General features: G+C 43.0%; 1 protein-coding gene across 1 annotated transcript; it reads left to right on the forward strand.

Moving 5' to 3' along the window:
• Positions 1 to 502: 502 nt before the first annotated feature.
• On the forward strand, positions 503 to 20,810 carry fgf5 (fibroblast growth factor 5). Its single transcript, XM_061729889.1, has 3 exons — positions 503 to 710; positions 4,375 to 4,478; positions 20,172 to 20,810. Exons 1-3 carry the CDS (start codon positions 503 to 505, stop codon positions 20,544 to 20,546), a joined length of 687 nt encoding a protein of 228 aa, XP_061585873.1. The 3' UTR covers positions 20,547 to 20,810.
• Positions 20,811 to 21,566: the final 756 nt, after the last annotated feature.

Consider the following 21,566-nt stretch of genomic DNA (forward strand, 5'->3'; position numbering starts at 1 on the left):
CCGACACAGCAGCGCCTGGTCTCCCGGCGAGACGCGTCTTCAGCAGCCGCGCCACCTGAGGCTCTCATCTCCTTGTTTTACATCCCGTCCTTCTCTTATGAAGAAGCGCGCCGCCGACCGAGACATGTTTCTCGCGTTTTCAGGAATTAGTCCGTCGCGTAATGTTCACAAGGATTTTCTCTGTGCGTAAAAATGTGGCGCTCGGCGCGTCCTGGCGCGGACGATGTCTGGGTAAAAGCTCGTGGTTTCCCTCACGCCCCGCTGCCGTGGGTCGGTGCTGAGCAGGAGTGGCATCTCGGTGACAAAATCTGGATGAAAGCGCGTCCTTTAGAGCTCAGGCATGCATCGGGTAGTAGTGAGATCACCGGCGTTATAAATATCCTACCGCAGCCGCGGTAATGCCCATGAGCGCTGCGCGCCCGTGTGCGCACGCTTTCCAAGACGCCGGGAGCGACACAAAAATGCTCCAAGTGGCCTAAGCAAGAGTGTCCTTCGTGGAAGAATGAATGTTCCTCTGTACCTGCTGAGTCTGACCGTGGCTCAGCTGGTCTGCGCCGCCGCCGCAGCGGAGGAGCGCGTCCGGCCTCCGCAGGACGGGCTCGCATCGGGACGCAGGACGTGCAGGCTGTACTGTCGGGTCGGCATCGGGTTCCATCTCCAGATTCACCCCGACGGCAGAGTCAACGGCAGCCATGAGCCCAACCAGATGAGTAAGTCATTCCCTCTGGAGCTCGGATGGATCCGGTGGGCATGGGGGGCATGCATGCCGGCTCCCGCATTCTCACATTTGCTCTAATTGACCTTATTAGTTCACCGCTATTTAGAAAAACAGCACCGCGGGTTAAAAAAAGGAAATCTAATGATTTACAGAAAGAGTGTCAACAGCGAGCTCCTAAACTTAGGCAGCTCGACCCTGTGAAATACCTGAGCAGTCATCAGGCTCGTTTGTGTGCGCGGCATTGGCAGGTAGACTATTTGTGGAAGTAACAGGTGCAGCATTGAGACTCGGATGTGCAGGACTGCAGATCAACATGACTGACATCACCGAAACGCCACTGTGCAGACAGCAGATAAATAAATAAATAAAAATAAACAGCTTTCGGTAAACGAGTCTTCAAAGGGGTTTGTTTTTAGAACTTTTATGGGTTGTTTTTTTCTTTCATTCAAGTTCAGCTGTTTGTGAAGATTTTGATTCTTTTCCGCTGATTTGAGTCTTGGAACCGAAAACATTTAAGATCAGGCACAGACTATGATGATGCAGTGAAGAGAAGAGAAGACGCAGAGATAGCAATGATCCAAAATCCCTCCTGAACTGCGCAGCTCGGATCCAGAAATACTGAAAAATCTTCCTTGAGATCATTTTTGCAGACAGAAGCTCAACTCGCTCTTAACTCCAAGGTTTCACTTATATTTATTTTTCATGGAAATGCCAGTACTTTATTGGGTAAAGCACATTGTTTCTGTGTGTTATTGTGACTTTGATTAACATGTGATTACATTTAATGGCAAATGAATGCATCAAACCAGTTTATTCCAGTTATTTCACGCACCTTCCTGGTTAGGGTAAAGTTCTCTGTATAAACAAACTTTTGAGACATGAGTGCTGAGTGTTTATGTAGCTGTCTCTATGCTTCTGGCAACAACAGTTCCTTGGGTTTTATGAAATTCAAATATAATTAGTAAATAAGACTTAGAAAAACACAAACGAAGCCAGAACATTCAAAATTTGTGTAGCCATTTAAAGAATGCGTCTCCGGCGCGTGAAACTGGAGCCGAGCTCTGCAGACCCGAATAGACGCGCACAGCTCATCACGCTCAGCATCCAGCACCGCTTTTTACCTTCTTACGTATCAAGTCCTGTGTCGTTCAGACCAGAAAAACTGAAGCCATAAATCTGACTTGCAGTTTTTATTGCAGCATCAGATCCTCCGTTGCTCAGCCGCCAACAAAGCAGCCGAAGCGCCCGGTGGGGCGGCGCTCGTGTCTGCGTCTCACGGCCCTTTAGAAGCGTCGTCAGGTTTCATGTGTTTCAACAGACATGCGGGTCTGGATCCTGCATGACGGGACCACAGATGAGCAGGAGACGGGACGTCTTAGATCTGTAACATGAAGATTGTTTTACAACCACACGGCATCACGAGGGATGTCTCAGAGAATTGAGAATTGAGGGGGGGTTGTTCACAGACTACAAGGGAATCTGTATATGTTTCATATCACTAAGTTAGGGTTAGGGTTCAGGTTAGGCTCATAATAAGCAGGTTTTGATGGTATTTATGAGATATAATGGCCTGATAATGAAAACAAATACAACCTCAAATGAGAAACAGCAGGATTTAAAGCACCAGCTCATTATTTATTCTCGAAAAACTGAGATAAAATGCAAAAGAGGTGAGTGGAAAAGTTACAGTAAATACACAACATGTTGCTTAAAGTGATTGTTACCTATTGGAAGTACCGTATTTTCCGGACGATAAGTCGCTTTTTTTTTCATAGTTTGGCCGGGGGTGCGACTTATACTCTGGAGCGACTTAGGTGTGAAATTATTAACACATTATTACCGGTATATCATTTCACATGTTATTTTCACACTAAACCACAAGAAGGCAAACTGCAAGTGACGATGAGTCTGACGTAATTGACGTAGAAGAGGAAGCGCCGCATCTTCTACCTCCAGAGTTAGCGGAGTTGTTTAAAAGTGACACAGAGGATGAAGATTTCATTGGATTTTAGTTATTTGGAGTGACACGGATGGTTTGGTAAACGTCTTAGTATGTTATTTATGGTATAGTTATCTGAATAACTCTTAATATGTTATGTTAACATACCAGGCACGTTCTCAGTTGTGTCATGTAATGTAAGCATATTGTACAATTATTCAGCCTGTTGTTGCCTCTATTCTATTTTTATTTTAAATTGCCTTTCAAGATGACATGTCTGTTCTTGGTGTTGGATTTGATCAAATAAATTTCCCACCAAAATGCAACTTGTACTCCGGAGCGATTTTTTTTTTTTTTTTAAGATTTTTTTGGGCTCTAGTGGCCCTTTATTGAAGATGCAGACTGGAAAGGGGTAGAGAGAGAGAATGGGGATGACATGCAGCAAAGGTTCGCAGGCCGGGATTCGAACCTGCGACCGCTGCTGGAGGACTGTAGCCTCAGTATATGAGCCGCTGCTTAACCCACTGCGCCACCGAGCAGCCCCGGGCGATTTATAATCCGGAAAATATGGTATTTGTTATATTTAGATGTTGTTTGTCTCGCTTCGGTCCACTCTGGTTGACAGCGTTGCCTCAGCTCACTTAAGTCCCTAAACAGCATTTTCATTAGAATGAGGTTTGGATTTTGTCTGGATTAGTAAAACACCTACAATATTTTATTTTCTTTAGATACAGTATTTTTGCCAGCGTGCTTGTGGGGAGCTCTGAACATCAATGCCTTGTTGCACGACCCACTTTCAATCAATCTTTAGCCGTCAGGCTGATGGCTTCACGTTCGGCTGTAACATAGAGTTGTACAATAGTTGACTAAATGACCCAAAATGCCCAGGTTCTGTGGCTGCAAAACCGCCCCAGATCACCACAGTGCTTTACCTCTGGGAGGATGCTAGTTCTGGACAAGGAATCTGGTTTATTCCGATGTAATTTGGCAAACCGGAGCCATACAATCATGATTTTCTTTTTCTTTTTTGGCGAGTGGAAAAAAATTCTCCTGGCAACCTTCCAAACAAAATGTACCAGCGCTGCCTTTTTTTAATTGTTAGGAAGTTAGGAATCCGTAGTGAATTCTCTCAAATGGTGAATCATGTCTTATTATAGAACGATGGTCCCCACATAGTTTGAAAACGACCTCATAACCCTTTTTTTAAGATTGCAAATAATAGTTGCTTCTCTAAGACCATGGCTGACGTCTTTACTCATTGGAACTCATCAGAATGCTCCAGACCACAAAACCGATGGAACAACTACTTGTATTTAAGATTTTTTTTCAGCTGATTATTATAAATACACACCTGGATCAAGTTGTCGTGTCCAGCGTTTGATGAGATTGTCAGAATAATCCAGCCATCGTTTGTGGGGTCAACTTGCAAGCAGGAATGAAAAGAAGTAAAAAAAAAAAGAAAAAAACGAAACAAATAAATATAAATTACCACATATTTGAGGTAAAAACAAAAAAGTTGCTTGTCTAAACATCGGTAATCTCGTGGAACAAACGTCACATCCAGACAAGCAGAGCTGAGCCGACAGCCGAGTAGCTCATGTCAAGTTGGCTGTCCAGGCTGCAGGTGAGAGGTGAGGTACAGGAAATGACAAGTGGAGTAAAAATACACCACGCTGTCAATAAATCATCAGCAGCTGCCATTTGTTGTATCTCCCAGGTGTCCTGGAGCTGGTTGCGATTTCTCAGGGGGTCATCGGCATCAGAGGGGTTCACAGCAGCAGATTCCTGGCCATGAACAGGAGAGGACGGCTGCATGCCACGGTAAGCACCTCAGACAGCCCTGCTCCGCTCGCACTCGTAAATTCCCCGTCGGCAGGACTGCTGACTGCACAGTTACACAAGACAAGCAATTAGCATGTTGCTGCGTGATGACAATTGGTTTGGAGGAAAAAAAAGGGTGTTTACATTCCCACATTTAAGTAGATATCAAAGATTTATGCTCCAACCATTCAGGCCTCCATAAAAATATTAGTCACGTTCTTTGACTTATTGCCTCCAAACACATGTCCTTTGTTCCCTCCTCGTCTGCTCACCTGTTTGTAGACTTGTAGTTCTCGAGACCGGTCTTGAGACCACTTGGTCTTGGTCTCAGGACCACTTTTTTGTGGTCTTGGTCTTCTCTCTGTCTCGTGTCTCTGGGTCTTGCCAGGTCTCAGACTCGGATAACTGAGATGCCGTTGCACACCAAGGTGACAGAATCTGGTGATCACCAGTTCTTTCTCTTGTTAATATACAGTTTTGTAAACTATTTGTATTTTGCATTTGACTTAATGTTTTGGTGCATCTGCATGTGTCTGTATTTGATTACAGTTTTGTGTTTATAACAGCCTTGTTTGAATAAATATATGAATAATATTTGATATCGTGATTGATTAAGCACCAGGTCTATTTCAGTGATGCTGATATACGGTGTAATCTGATTACTATAATGATAAATTATGTAATTTCAATCTTTAATATTTAAAATTCAGGTTTTATTTCCAATTTAAGTCCAATTTAAATCAGTAACATTTACTATTCATTACTTTTCTGAGGTGGAGGGGGGTATTGGAGACTGGTTATTCTGTTAGATGACTTTGGGACTAGTTAGTAGTCATGTCAATCCTTAAAAGCACTGGAGTCAATCCTCCAATAGTGTAGAAATAGCGGTAGTGCAGTCGCCACAGATATTTGATCTCAGCTGAATGATAAAAACATTTATAGTGAGTTCAACATCAGACATCCACTTCTCTGTGTTATTGTGCTGCAGTTGAATACAAGCTCATATGGAAACTAGCTGAACCAGGATGGTGCTGAAGTTCTACAACTCACGCAGGATGAGGAAATAACCAGGTTTGTTTTTGGTCTCGGTCTGGAGCTGAACTAGTCTTGGTCTTGATACTGTCTGGTCTTGGTCTCGGTTTAGGCGGTCTTGACTACTGTGTACGCTCAGGGATCAGGGGTCAGGGATATAATCAGAGGTTTGCTAACAACAACCGCCTGCTGCCGCTGGGCTTGATGAGAAGCTGAATTCACAAAGAGGAATTTTAAAAACCTATAAAAACCCGATTATGGAAAAAAAAACGTTGTTGGTAGCTCGCAGAGACAACAAATCACAGCACATGTTTTGCCGTTATTGATCGGAGTCGGACTAGACAACCAGCAGTAAAGGGCCACGGGATTAAAGTTTTGCAGCATTTCTCATGCTCCTCCTCACGTGTTTCTGCTGGTAAAGTCGTAGACATAATATCTGTGGACTTAAAGGTTTTGGGGACCAGATAGTTGCTGGGTGACCAGTTCACAGGACACAAGTGACCCAAATACAGTTTGTGTGACCTCGGCCTAAACAATCATCCAACTCTTGCGTTGCCGGGGTCACCTGAGGTCAGAGTCTTGGTACGGTGGTCTAGTTGGAGAGGTGCTGGCAGATGTAGTCTAAGGTAAGCCCTGACATCACAACATACTGGATAAAGCTGCTCGTGTCACCATGGCAACACTCCCTAGCCCTGATTCTACATCCAAGCACATCTCTGTACAGAGGTGGTAGCCAACGCTCCACAAAAGGCCACTGTTTAAAGTTTTTTGTCTTCCTTCTTGACATTATCATTTGTTTATTACTTACAGTATCGCACTTTTCCACGAGCACCTAGTCGGCTCTACTCATCTCAACTCGGCCTGGTTTCTTTTCCATAACAATTCAGCACCTGGAGCAGAAGTAGGCGGGTTGGAGCGAAGCTGCTGTGACGTATTTGATTGTGTGATCTAAACGAAGAAGACAACAACACTAAAGATGTAGAACCTGGAGGAGATGATAAATGTGCTGCTGGGTCTGTGGCTTGTGTTTGATATCAAGTTAAAAATGAGAGTGAGAGAAGCTTCAAGTGGCGACGCTTAAAATTTTTTTTTAGTTTGTCTCGGCGCTGCTGAAAAGTCAGCTGGGAGCCGCGAGCAGCTATGAAGTTACAGAGCTTCTGGTAGATCTTGTCGGTCCTTATCGCCTGTCTAGATCCCTTTTTAATTCTCTCCTCAGCCACCAGGTTTATGAACATCTGCACCTCAGAGTTGGATCACCAAACAGACTTTTGCGCTGCCATTGCCTGTCGAATAAAAAAAACAGGAAGCCGCCGTCATAGTTGCTCTTGAAATGACATCGCATCCTGACTCTGACATCTGATTGGCCAACCCCCCGACCAATCGGTGGCTTGTAGTGTGATGACGTCAGATTCAGCCCGACTCGGCTCGCTTATGGCACTTTCCCACAAGTACCTACTCAGTCCGCCTCGACTTGCCCTCGTTTCTTTTCCATACCTGGATCAGAAGTAAGCAGGTTGGAGCGAAGCTGCTGTGACGTACTCGGTTGTGCGACACAAACAAAGAAGTAAGACGCCAAAGACGTGGAGAACATGGATGAGTTGATATATCTGCTGCTTGCTCTGTGGCACATATTCAATATAAAATGAAACAACGGAGGGAGAGAAGGCTTCAAGCGGCGAGTCGCTCTTTCTCTGATGTCACATCCTGACTCAGACGTCTGACTCCAACCCCCCGACCAATCGGTGGCCTGTAGGTTGATGACGTCAGAGACAGCCTGACTCAGCCGCTTAGAACCTCGGCAGAGTAGTTACAGAAAAAGTATCTACTGGGTAGGTTAGACCCCTAGTGAGAAAGCGCCAAACCGAGTGGAGGCGAACAGAGCTGAGTAGGTACTCGTGGAAAAGCACCATTAGATGGCTTCCAGTGCACAACAACTTCGAAATGAACTCCTGAAGGCCTCCTGTCTGCACGGCATATTGTGTGTGTTGTTATTTGTCTTCTTTCCTGCAATCGCTGACTCTCTATGAGTTTGGTTCTGCTGGAGTTTTATCGGAATTATATAAATCCTCTTAATTTAAATAATGCAATTAAAAATACATTGAAATGGAATAGAAATCCTGTGCATGTGGTCCCTTGGGGGCCCTGGCCAGCTCACATTAGAGTCTTACCTGAACAATTACATGAATAGCTCACAAACGTTTGGATCAGTGCAAACATGAGAGAAGAAAAACACAATTTGAGCAATAAAAGCTGCAGTGTCGGCGTAATGCCAGCCGTCATCTGTCGCAGGTTGCAGGTTGTGTAGAGTGCAGGTTGTGTAGTCTGAAAGTCGTCTACGCTGAAGTTGACCTAAGACTGAATCAGAGCAGGAAACTTGTCAGTGAAATACTGAAACCAACCCATAAATTGCACATTGTTGTGGCTCGACCTCCTGAAATCAGTGGTACTCTGGGCACATGTCATGCAAACCTTTCTTCTCTGCACCAGAGTTTAATTTGGCTTCAATTCTGCCGGTACGATTGCCATCTTTGGGAGTGTAGTCCTCCACTGAAAACGCTCCTGCTGCAGCTGTATTTGTTTGATTAGTTTGTTCTGGTTTCCATCAGTGCTGCGTTACAAAATAAATCCAACATCAACATGTCATTGCACTCTGCCGTAATCTTTCGCCACAGTTCTGAGGGACTTTGAAATCCCCCCCTTTCCTCTGAAAGCGCAGTGAGGCTGAAATCAGACCTCAGCAGCTCGGCCTGGCCGAGGCGACCGGGCCGGCTGATGAGCGGTGACCGAACGCACCAGCGAGTCATCTGGGGCAGCTTTGGCAGGGATATGAGCAGATTAAGTCCTGTCTGGGATGTCTGATAATACACAAAGTGAAAATGGTTATTTGGAGTAAACACGCAGCGGTCGGGGAGCTGGACGGTCTGCTGCGGGTGCTGATGCTGTGATTCACGCTGCCTCAGCTCCTGAAACCATGTCAGCCGGGGGTTTGATCTGGCGTCCTTCTTCAAACTGAGCTCTCGGCCGCGGCTCGTTAGAAATGTACCAGCGTGCGTTCAGTTCATCAGCGGATGCTTCTTCTTTAGTCAATGCAGCTTATGCCGGCGCAGAGGAAAATCACAAACTTGGTTGAGGTCAATGTGAGCCTCAAACCTGATTTAAATGTAACCCAGACCTGCACCTCTGTGCAAAAAAACCCCCAAAAATACACTGTGAGGTAATGAGTTCAACTAAGGACATGGTCTTATACTTATTATATAAGTTGCAAGTTTGGATTCTTGGTCATAGTGAAAGTATTTAAACATGGGAAGTTGCAGATTCAGTTGGTTGGGTTTATATCTTTTACTTATTATGGACTTGAGTTGTTGGTATTCTAAAAAAATGTTACTGCTAATTCCATATTGAACAGTGAGTGTGTTAAAAGATACAAACTTTCCACTTATGATTATATGTTGTAAATGCTTTATTCCTTAGTCTCTCCACTGTTTACCGTCTTTTTATCATTTTTCAGAATGTCTGGGTTGTTCCAGATGGGTGTGCGATCACATGGAAAAAGTGAGACTTTGGCTATTTTCAGAAAGTCCCACCACGTATGAGTCCAGTGACTTAAACCAAGAGGAAGGGGCTTGAAGGGTAGTATTGAAAAAAGATCATTTATTTTTGGTAAAACCATCATTTTGATGGTGGCAATTCTCCCCATGAGTGAAATGCGAAGAAAAACTCATCTCTTTGGTCTGGCTTTTATGTAGCATCACATTTTATAGTTTTAGTTTTATTCCGTTTAAAATTTTTTTTAAAGGTATCTGTTTTATTTATTTATCTATCTCTTATAATGTTTTTATTATTTTTATTGTTGTGGACTGATTATTTCTTTTTAGCCTTAATCCTTGAACCTTTATCTTTTTATAAATTTTATATATTTTATATTGTATGTCAGGGTGCATTGGTCTCCCAGTTTTTATCTTTTTGGTCTCCCAGTTTTTATCTTTTTGGTCTCCCAGTTTTTATTTGTTTATTATGCTTATTTTTCAATCAAAATGTCAAAGCACCTTGTATTTCATGTACCTGGACGAAAGGTGCTATATAAATAAAATTTGATTGATTGATTGATTGAGGTAAGATCATCCTGTATTTTTTTTAAGAGCTGAACATAATTTAGTTTTGTTAACTCTGACAGCCTAAGGGAGATGTTTATGCCTAGATAACTGATGTTTCCTGATTGTAGTTTAGTAGTGGCTGTATTCTGGAAATTGCAGTTGATGCACAAAACTGTGGATTTGGACCAGTTGATAGAGTAGTCAGATAGAGATGAAAATCCATCTATGAGTGCAATTGTCTGTGACAGTGAGGTTCGTGAGTTCTGGAGGAAGAGTAATACATCATCTGCTTTCTAACTCTTGTAAAAATATGCTAAATGAAAGCTAAGTTTACCACAGCAAACCCTGGATCATCATACGCACTCGTAAACCCTTCACACATCGTTCAGATCAAGTGTACATATTGTGTCTAAAGCATCTAAAGCCTGATACGATGAATGGTAAGTGGAGAAAAAAAGAAGGGATTAGAGTTTAACATAAAAGAAACAGACAATGTTTTTGATTAGAGACTGTGTTTGTGATTACACGAAGCGGAAGGAGGAGGGCTGGGGGATAAGTGAGCAATTAGTGAGCATCGAAGCCACTAGGATCGAACAACAAAGATCCAGAATCACATCCATAAGATGAACTGCTGCGTGAATGTTTCAGGCAGCAGAAATCCAGGGAGGAGGAAGAGGAGGAGGAGAAGGAGATGGAGCAGAAACCATCATGGAAAGAGAAGCATGTACCATCGACAGACTAAAGAAGTGTCTGACATTGAGAAAAAACTGGTCTGAAGGACAGCGTAGAGGCATTTTAGTTTTAGTCTAGTCATTTTAGTTTTTATCAGTTTTAGTGATGTTTATACTCCTTTTAGTCGTGTCAAGTGTCAGTCGACTAAAAGTCTTAGCCTTTTAGTCTTAATTTAGTCAGAATTGTTCAGGACCCTTTTTAGTCTAGTTTTAGTCAAAAATTGTATTTAGCCAAACCCATTTTACAATTCAAACATGGTTATCTTATTATGATTATATTATTGTTACCTTATAGACTCAAGAATACCTTCTTTCCAGATACAGAAGACTCTAATTTGAGTTTACAACGTATTTATTTTTCCGCATTTCTCCCCATCTTTTTCTTTTGACGACACATTCGGTTTTCTTTTCCACGTCTATGTAGGAAAGTGTATCCAAAGATGGTCTCTTCTTCTTCTCCCAGCCCCAGAGAAGATCCCCGCATGGCCGGCCATCGGCCCCTTTCTTTATTTAACTTTTTCTCTCTTTAAGTGTTTATTTAACGTGAACCTAGAGCTCTGCGTTAACGGCATCAGCCTCTAACCTGCAGCTGCATCTTCTGGATCTGATTCCCCGCGGGCCGCGACTGGGATTGAGGACGTGACGTCACCCAGCAGCAGTAAACTAAACCAGAGGAAACTACTTAAAACATGGATATTAAGGATCTTTGTTAGAACATTTCGTCTCGCCTCGTTTTGGTCAAGAAAATGAAGACACATTTTAGCAGAATTTTTATTTTGTAATCTACATTTAAGTCTCCTTTTTATTCGTCGATGATATTGCATTATATATTTAATTATCGTTATCGTCACATGACCAGCATTTTCGATGCGTCTCGTCTCGTTTTCCTCAGGTCATAAAGGTTCATTGACGAGGATATTTAGTCATAATTTTCGTTGACGAAAGCAACTTTAATTAGCAGCACCATGCAGCCTCCTCTGGTATTCGCCTCGTTGGTCAGCGGCTCATCCTGCAGCAAGATAACTACCGTACACACAACACAAGTCCAAGCCAATGCCATATCTTCCTTAGGGAAAAAGTACTGGAAAGCACACTTGGAAACATGAAATGACAAGCTCAGTCTCCACGTTTGAACCTCATTTGAGCTGGTTTAGGATGAACTGGGCAGGAGAGCAAAAGTGTCACGCGTTTATGGGAACCTCTGCAGCAGATCTGGGTAAGATGTGCTGCAGAATAATTGATTGTAGAACGCATGAGCGTGTTGAGCTGTGATCTCTGCCAGAGGCGCCCGCTTTGACGAGTCCCAAATTTATAAAACCTTTTGGTTTATGAATCGATTTCATGAGTTATTTTGTTAATACTCTATGCTGTCATTTCAGAGTACAACGAGACATTAAAATGCATAAATCTCAATGACAAACTATAAAAATTGGAGTTCTAAAACTTGAGACCGGTAGTGTAATTGTGTCACCGTTAAAAATAACTAGAAACTAAATTTTTATGATTTTTACAATGAGATCTATCAAGATGCAAGCACATCTTTGACCTCTTGCAGAAACTGAAGGGTACTGGGAATTGCCGCATCTCTCCAGGAGAGGTGCACCTCATCTCGTACAGGCCGTCAGCCTCTCCTTTTCTGTGAGGCCGAGAACGCATTTTCATTGGACTGCAGGAGCTCAGGGTCGTCTGTTTAACCACTGGAGAGCTCAGAAGAGGCCTGGCGGTGGCTGAGATGGACTGCAGAGGACCCTAAGTGATTCTAAACAGGAATAATCTGGATGCAAGGATGGGTTGAACTGGTTCTGCAGCTGAAGACTGGAGCCAAAGGCGGCAACGCACTTAGAGAAGCTTTAAAATTGGCATTTTGATCAAAGTTGTGTAACCCCTCTCTGCTCCTGTCACTTTGTGATAGTTAAATGAATTAAGGGATTGAGGCCGTTTCTGTTCAAAAGTTCGATGAGGAGACTGCAAGTTTTGTTAAATCAGACAACATCCACCCCAGATACCAAACATGCAACAGATTGAGTTTAGAAAAAAATATATATTGAAAATATATTGAACCCACAAGATTCTTCACAGTGCAGTATCTCAAAAGAGTACATGAATAAATGAATATATATATATATATATATATATATATATAACAGAAAGTGAGTACTGGATCAAAATACTACAGTACTTATGCTGTTCAAGTTAGTTCACAATATACAGCTCTATTTCCTTTACAGGTCACAAAGGATTTTTCTTTACTTTTACCAAAAAAAGATTTAAATGAATAAAATAACCCATATGAGATGTCTGGTATGTACATGTAAAAATAAATTGTCCCAAAATTTCAACTAAATAAAAAAAAAAAAACAATTGGCCAATGAAAATAACAAACAAAAAAAATCTGAGTGCACTCAGGTGTCCTACCACTTTCATCAGCACTCACCACGCTGCGTCAGCGGAGGGCATACAAAGAGTGGTATGTAAAAGTTGATATGGTCACTCGCATCAGTTTTTGTCACACTGAAAACCAACCATAAATACTACAACCTGAATTTAAAGGACAGTAACAAACTGAGGGTTCAACTAACCTGGGTTACAGTTGCATTTCTTTATGTAAAGATTTACCATGCTGAGCCGCTCCTTCTCCCTCGCAGTCGAAGCTCCTTCCCAGCAGGAATATTTGCTGCCTGTGGATGTAAACTCGGAGGCCTCAGACGGACTCAGGCCTCACAGCATGGTGTCAGGTGACACCTGCAACCTCATTCCACGTCATTTTATTTTTTTACTATGTGAATGTCTTCACAGCAGCAGATTCTTATCGCTCTGCAGGATTCACTCAGCCGCTCCAATCTTCTGGAGGGTAAAAAAGGTCACCCGCAGTTGTAGACAAATGGTAGGAGAGGAAGAAGAGAGATGAAGACATACACATCATGCATGTACCCCTGTAGTGTCAGACAGGATGGTTACAGCAGCAGCGAGGATCTTTCTGTTCATGCAGGTTGATGTTACAATCATTTTTGACCTTCGCTGCTTTTAACTGGTGACGTTTGCACAACCCCAGGTCAGGAAAGGTCGATATGGAGAAGTTTCAAGCATCTTCACCGTTCTCTGCCATCCCTCTGTCATTAACTTGTCATCAAGGTCCGGACAGTTCTGTTGCTGACACAGCTCCTTGTATCATGGTGTGCTGAAGCAGGGAAACATCTAAAACATGCTGGATAGGTGCTCTCCAGGACCAGGGTTGGAGAACCCTGGCATAATATGTGTCTGTATTGGTTCAATACGGAACGCAACTTTTAATTCCCAATTACAGAACAATTCCATATTTCAAGGGACGGGTGGCAAGCCTACATAAACCTGTCCAAGCCAGCAAGGGGTTCCACAGGATTGCAGGTGAATGATGTAGAGATTTGTTAAATTAATTTTATATTATATTCTGTGCTGCGGTTTTACTCTTTTTTCGAAAAACATGTTCAAATTCGCCGTATGCGCGCATTAAAATCTCTAATTCCATTCGGGTGAAAAAGGACACGGCGTGAAGTATGTGGATCTTCAGATGCAAACTACGGTAATGTTTCCTCAAAGGGATTTTGTAAATTAAATTGTTTAATAAAGTAAAAAAAAAAAAAAGTATGTATGTGTCGCCGGTTGCCATGGTGAATCATTGTATCAGGGCTCTATAGATACTGGCTTTTGATAGTTGTGGCGCACGCGCTTAACTCCAGGTGAAACTACTTAGAGTTGAGTAAATTAACTCAAATCCGCTGTTCTGGAACCGAAAACTCAGAGTTTCCGATCTCAGAGTAGATCAACTAAGAGTTCAGGATTAGACTCAGAGTTTGTTGAACCTGCTTTGTGAAACGGACCCCAGGTGATAAAGGTTTGTTGACGAGGATATTTAGTCATAATATTTGTTGACGAAAGCAACTTTAATAACAAGTTAGTTGTTTTTTATAAATTGCCTGTAGGGGTGTGTGTGGTTGTCTATATTTGTCCCGGTAATGGACTGGTGACTCGTTGAGGGTGTACCCTTGCCTTTCGCCCAAGGAGAGCTGGGTTTGGCTGCAGCAGATCCCCGTGACCCTAAACAGGATTAAGAGAGCACAGATAATGGATGGTTGGATGTCACGCAGTGTAGAAGCAGATATACACAAAGCCAATCTTCCAACCTTTCTGCGATTTACATTTCTATTTATATCCTGTTATGTTGTGGATTAAAAAAAACAAGTATTTTTCAGCACATTACACTAGTTACACTAGTTATAAAGTCAATATATAAGACTAGAATAAGTTCAAGTTTCAGTTTCAGAAATAACTAAAATTGGAATTGATAAATCACCATTGTCCCGTGTATTCGTGATGGATTAAAAAAAATGATGTGCACTATTTGAAATAAGAAATTAGGCATCATGGGAGAAGGGTGGGACCAATCCAACGGGGCGAGAGCCACGTTAAGCAGCTGTACAAGCAATTTGATTTTAACAAGAAGATCTCTGGAATCTGGCTGCAGCTATTAAATCCTACAGTATGAAGCCCGGCAGGGGCCTCGGCTTCCTCCTGGTATGCATGCTTGTCCGTGGGTGTGTGTGTGTATGTGTGTATGTGTGTGTGTGGGAGCACATTCATACATGCTTCAGCGGATTTGTTTTCCAACATCTTATTCCCTGACTGCTACCAGAGCTGGTATGTTGCTCGGCTTCAGCCCATCCAGGGCGATGAATCTCGAGCGCCGCACAATTTTTATAAAAAAATCTTTTAAAAACAACAGCCTAAAGGAACAGCAGTGAGCAACTTAAAGGTTTGCACTGTTTCGCAGCGGCCTGCCGAGTGCTCTCCTGTGACTGGCATGTTTACCGAACATCGTAATGGCATCATTTTCTGCTATGCTGCACTCCTCAGCAAAGCAGAACGGTTTGTTTTGTTTCGAAACGACAGGAGGTTACACAACGAACCCCTACTACAGCAGGCATCCCTGGGTACGCATCAAAGTTTCCCACCCAAGTTATTTTTAGGGGGCAAACTGGGAACATCGCATGAATTTCTGCTTTTTTGCTTTGTTGTGTCGCGCCAGGGTTTCAGTTAGACATCCCAAACATGGTTCTGGACCAGGTTTGGCTTGAAACAAAATGTTTGCCAGGTTTGGTTCAACCAGTGATCAAAAACGCCGTCTGGTTGGACCAGGCCTAGTCAGGATCAGGAACTCCATCCTGGTCCAGGGCTGCCCAGACTCGTGTCTTCTCCTCCTGGAGTAGCTGAACCTGGTTCTGGTCTGGTGTATCAGGCTTCTCTGGCCCTTGTTGATCTTTGCTTTTACACCATAAGCCACAATAATCTACTTGTACTGCAGTCTTATACACACGATCCTTCCCCAAGGACACTTTCCTGTGGACGTCGGGATCAAACGTTCCCGTTGCGTTGAGGAATGCAACGGGAACATTCCTGCAACAGGTGATCTGCGTGACGAGTGCACCAACATATGCAGGGTTAACTCATTAGTCCTGTTATCCCTCCACATCACAAAGATGCTTCCCGCAGTTGCTGCAGAGAATTCTCTTTTCTGAAGATAAAACCCGTCCATCAATGCTTGTCTTAAACCCTCCCCGTCTTGTTGAGGGTCACGGAGGTCTGGAGTCGGACCCAGCTGTTGACTGTCTGGTTTTTCAGTCCAGATCAACATGCCGGTGGTCCGCCCTGCTAGTCGCAGGTCCAGTCTGCTGCTGGGTTAGATGCAGAAGCTGTCACCTTGGTCCAAATAAGAGTTGCCTTTTCCCCAAAGTCAGTCACATCGGTTGCCAGCAGTGTTTTGTTTTTTGTTGTCATTGACAAGATCAATAACGGCTTTGGTGAATGCTGTCGACATGGTCTGGTCTGGTAAACTTTATTATCCCAGAAGGACAATTAAATTCATCCACACACAGAATCACACGGTGACAAGAAGGGATGTCCTGATCCGATCACGTGATCGGAAATCGGGCCGATCACGTTGAACGTCAAACACAAACATTTTATTCTTTAAGCCAGAAAAGGACAGTAAGAAGTAAGAGTACAGTCTAAAGAGCACATTACTGGCCTTACTTTATGACACTGTTGCTCTTTTATTTACTTATTTGTTTACATGCCTGCTGGGTATTTTAAGTTGAGCTGATGTTTTTATTTAATTAAAATGTATGTTTAAATTTGCACTATTTTCATTAGTTAATAGTTGCACTATTATTACTTGATTGTTCGAGTTACCTCAAAGAGAACGGCACTGTTTAAATGCAAAATGATAAAATAAGGTAAATAAAATAAAAATAAAGGATAAACTGGATCTGTTTATTTTGCATTTGTTCATTATTTTAAATGTGCTCCGAAAGTATTGGATCTGGACTCTCTATCGGCAGATACTAAATAATCAATACTCGGAATCGGATCGGGGCCAAAAAAACCTGATTGGGAAATCCCTAGTTATAAGCATTACGACGGAGGCAGGAATGCATTTTTAAGCCCGTTTGTCCAGCTCATCTGGGACCAGACAGCAGAAGTTTAAAATCTGCAAAGAGAGGGTGAGTGCAGTCAGCCTTTTTGTTTGGAGTTTGTCCAACACTGGCAACTCATCAAACTGAGTTCCTGCCACCTTACTGCACATTCTCAATATGTAGTCCTCCTGCGTTTTATTTTTCATTGAGAGTTTACAGACAACATATCATATCATTTAAAACAACTTGAACAGGCACATTTAGTCAACGGATGGCTGCAAGTTTTGGGCTCATGGTTCTGTGAGATGCTGGAACACCGTAGATTCAGTCACCGTTCACTTCTGTGCTTCCTAACTAAAACTGACATAATTAAAGGAGCTGTATGTAAGAGCAATAATAAAACGAATCATAAAATGACCCCGATATGTCAACAGACATTTAAAAATCATGTTCATTTCAAATACTTATGTCACTGACAACAGCACTCAAGCCAGGATATTCCAGTTTAAAAAGAGGAGTTGCAGCCCTCAACTGATGTTTATGTTGTCATTTTTTGTTTTGGCCTGAAGCTCCACCCTCCACCTATCTCCCAATCACCAAGTCAGTATTGTTTCTGAAGCTCCACCCTCCACCTATCTCCCAATCACCAAGTCAGTATTGTTTCTGAAGCTCCACCCTCCACCTATCTCCCAATCACCAAGTCAGTATTGTTTCTGAAGCTCCACCCTCCACCTATCTCCCAATCACCAAGTCAGTATTGTTTCTGAAGCTCCACCCTCCACCTATCTCCCAATCACCAAGTCAGTATTGTTTCGGCATCCGGGTTGCCAGCTCGGCTCTAATTATCACAGCCATGGCAGCCTACGTTCCTGCTGCATTCTGCAGCCTACCTGGCAACCTCTGGTCGGGGGGAGGAGGGGGAGGGTACACGCCGCTCAACAATATTTTGAAAGTGACTGCAGTACCAGTTTTGGCCATTTCTTACAGACGGCTCCTTTAAAAATAAAATCAGAAATATATATATTTTTTGTTTTTTCATTTTCCTTATTCATGCATTTGTTGTTTTTACATTTCCTTGTCTCTTCTTTTTACTTTACTTTATGCATTTCTGCATAAGGAGCAGGATCGGGCGAAAAATTAAGACTATTGTGCAACCGGCGGTGACACACTGAGATTAAGATACATTGGTTGGAGTGTATGTACAATGCTGCTCTCACCACCTTGTTGTTTATACCATCAGCTGCCAGAAATGAAAAAAGCACTCGTGAGATCAGGCTTTTCTGCTGTTTGTAAGTTCAAGAAACACTAAAGTTAAAGTTTATTGTCGATCCTGTGGGCCGTCGGGGACAGTAGGCCATCCAATGAGTTGCTGGTTTGACACCGAAATTACCGGTCAAGTTACGTGTGTAGTCGTCTTCTCAGTTACCGGTGCCGGTTGCCCAGTCACCGGTGCAGGACTATCAGTAATCAGATCAATAGCTGCCTTCAGATTGGATATAGCCTCCCGCTACAAGGACATTGACACCGCCGGTTGCGCAATAGTCTAAATTTTAGCCCGATTCCTGCTCCTTCCTGTTTATTGACCAATAGTAGAGTAGCTGGACCAGGAAGGGCAGCCCTCCTAATTTGCATAACGAGGCAGAAATGCATAGGTGAAGTAAAAAGAGGAGAAGAGTGAATGTAAAAATAACAAATGCACGTATTTGTAAAAGGAAAAACAAACTATATTTCTGCTTCTATTTTTAATTATGTCAGTTCTGGTCCTCCATATCTGACAGCATGGTAAGGACATTTGAGACTCTATCCTGATACATCAGACCATCATTTTTGACCAGTACGAGGGAGATCTCTCCCATCCGTCAAGGCACTGCTGCGATGAGGAGCGTCCTGGTTTAGAAACCTGATCATTGTTTCATCTGAATTCTGATGTAACTACGACATATAGAGGGGAAAAAAAGAGGATACAGTTTTTTGTCTTATTGGAGATTCACACTGAGTTATCTCCTCTGGAGGCCACCATCATCTGTGGATGTATGAAATAATCCAGTTTTGGATTAAGAATTGTTTCTAAAATACAATGAAACAGGTGTACATTGTGTCAGACTCAGTACTGGTGCATTGACAACTTCAGACAGATTCAGACAGCTGATCCACATAAAGGCAGTTTATTGCACCTCACCCCATTTACAAACACACAAACATGTCAAAGACTTCACACAAATACAGGCTGGTGAATGGGGAGAAAAGGAAGTTACCGGTAAATAGGATACAAATAATAACAATAAAGTAGACCTCTTGTGAAGAGACTGTACTGTTATGAATTGCCTCATATACACTGACCATTGTGAATTTAATAGCCTGAATTTAAATATTAACATGCGGATTACTTGCTCAGGAGACATGGCATGGGATTAATCAACAAACATAATGTGCCAAAATGGGATATTCCAACGAAAAAGGGAATGCAGGACAATATATAAAATCAGGGGATAAACTAAACATAAATTAGAGGCTTCATAAGGACGTTTAAAAAAAGAAAATTCTGTGAAAAAGTCTGTCTGTCTGTCTGTCTATGTACCTTGCTGAGACTGGTGTCTGACTCAGTTCTGAAAATATCTGTAAAATTTCCAAATGTAGATGAAAGAATGTGTTCTATTTGTAAAATGAGTTCAAATGTGAAATAGACCAATATTAATGAGTTTTGTAACGCTAGAGGAAAAGTAAGAGATAAAACTACTTGTTAACTTCCATGAGCCTCCATCATCTCAGATGGTGGATTAGTTGAGAGGAGGGGATTCGTTTGAGTGTTGCGTTCACAGGCAATCGTGGAAAAGGCCTCCCTGCTTGAGAAAATGTACACTTGCGCAAATGTGAGGTTTGGTGTGTTATGAGTGATGCTGACAGACCGAAAATTCACGCAAAACAAACGTGTCAAACTCATTGGAGCAGCATAACTCTGAGATGTGTCATTCAGTGTGCGGTTCAGATTTACGGGGTAATGTGACATCACAGATCCAGATCAAAATGACCTAGCTTCCTTTAGCTTTGTCTTTATCCAACTTCACATCTTGCCACATTTGAGAGATGTTCATAGATAATTACTTACTGTATTATCTCATTTAATATGCCGAAACAACCCTTAATTACAAGTGTTGCAGGAAATGGCATTAGAAACCAGTGCTGCCAGAGCTGCAACGAGGAGCTGCTGGACTCCCGTTGACCCCTCTAGACCCACAACCGGTCACAGTGGTCCGAGTAAAACAAAATGTGTTCTCCTCGAGTTATGAATGATTATTCTCTGTTAAGTCTCTGCCAACTTGTGAAAAAGAGGCGAATGTTAAGCGCCAGGACTTGGTAACACCTTTTCATTTCCCCTCTTTCCTTTAGGAGGGGTTCTCAGACGACTGCAAGTTCAGAGAGCGTTTCCAGGAGAACAGCTACAACACGTATGCTTCTGTGATCCACAGGAACCACCGGACTGGGCGAGACTGGTACGTGGCCCTCAATAAGAGGGGCAAGGCCAAGATGGGCTCCAGCCCACGGGTCAAATCCCAGCACGTCTCCACCCACTTCCTACCCAGGGTCAGCAGGCACGACGACAGCGAGCGAAGCTTCCAGATCTCCGAGAGGAGCCACGAGAGGAGGAAAAAACCCCCGCCGCCTCCACCCCCCAAATCTCCACCGCTGAAACCCAAAGTCCATGCAGAAACCGGACAGAGACGCATACAAGTCAAATACTGGCCCAAGTACAGGTTTGGGTAGGCTCACGGCCGTTACATGTTTCTGAGAAACATTCAAATCATTCCAGAAATCGATGAAGTGGAGGAGAAACTTTAAAGGGCTTTTTTGAAGCCATCGTCACATTTTGGAGGTTTTGCTGTCGAGACGAAGACCCTCTGTCCTGTTTTATGTTGCCGTCAGCACTCTTCAACCCTGGTGCTGAGGGCATCTGTCCTGCCCGTTTTAGACGATGCCCCACTGCAGCACACCTGATCCCAATGATTGGATCGGCTTGTCACAAAGGTCTGCACAGGTCTGTCAGTGGTGCGGTAGCTCCAGTTAGGTGTTTCAGGGCAGGGAAACATCTGAAACACGCATGACGGCGAATCCTCAGGACCCTCAGGATGCATGATGCTGCTAAAGCTGAAATCCACAACTCCCTGCATATTTTGGGTGAAGTGCTTGGCGTTAAGATTGGAAACAGCATCTGCGATGTCACCTCCATCATGTACTGTAGCTCCTACTCTGGCACTAAACAGAACTTGTTTGGGGTAAGTGGGCAGTGAGATGCATTCAGGTATTCATTGGCTCAAGTTTCTTTTTGCGTTTGCATAAGATTGGGAACACAAGCAGCTGAAATTACACCCGAGGGGCAGGGCTTCTTTTCCAAGATCACGTGAGACATCAGGACACCCAATCGGACCTTTACTCCTCCACATAAAAAACCTAATGGCACTTTTCCACTAGCACCTACTCGGCTCTACTCATCTCAACTCGGCCTGGTTTCTTTTCCATAACAATTCAGCACCTGGAGCAGAAGTAGGAGGTTGGAGCGAACTTGCTGTGACGTATTTGATTGTGTGATCTAAACGAAGACAACAACACTAAAGATGTAGAACCTGGAGGAGATGATATATGTGCTGCTGGGTCTGTGGCTTGTGTTTGATATCAAGTTAAAAATGAGAGTGAGAAAGCTTAAAATGGCGAGGATTTAAAATTTTTGTTTGTCTCGGCGCTGCTGAAAAGTCCGTTGTTAGCCGCTAGCAGCTATGAAGTGACAGA

The sequence above is a fragment of the Cololabis saira genome, chromosome 9, assembly GCF_033807715.1.
Source record: "Cololabis saira isolate AMF1-May2022 chromosome 9, fColSai1.1, whole genome shotgun sequence".
NCBI lineage: Eukaryota > Metazoa > Chordata > Actinopteri > Beloniformes > Belonidae > Cololabis > Cololabis saira.

What these genes read in the sequence shown, in the direction of transcription:
- fgf5 (XM_061729889.1), top strand. Translation starts at nt 503, where the DNA reads ATGAATGTTCCTCTGTACCTGCTGAGTCTGACCGTGGCTCAGCTGGTC. An exon ending in CCATGAGCCCAACCAGATGA is followed by an intron (nt 711 to 4,374) that starts GTAAGTCATTCC and finishes TGTATCTCCCAG; the next exon opens with GTGTCCTGGAGCTGGTTGCG. An exon ending in GAGGACGGCTGCATGCCACG is followed by an intron (nt 4,479 to 20,171) that starts GTAAGCACCTCA and finishes TCTTTCCTTTAG; the next exon opens with GAGGGGTTCTCAGACGACTG.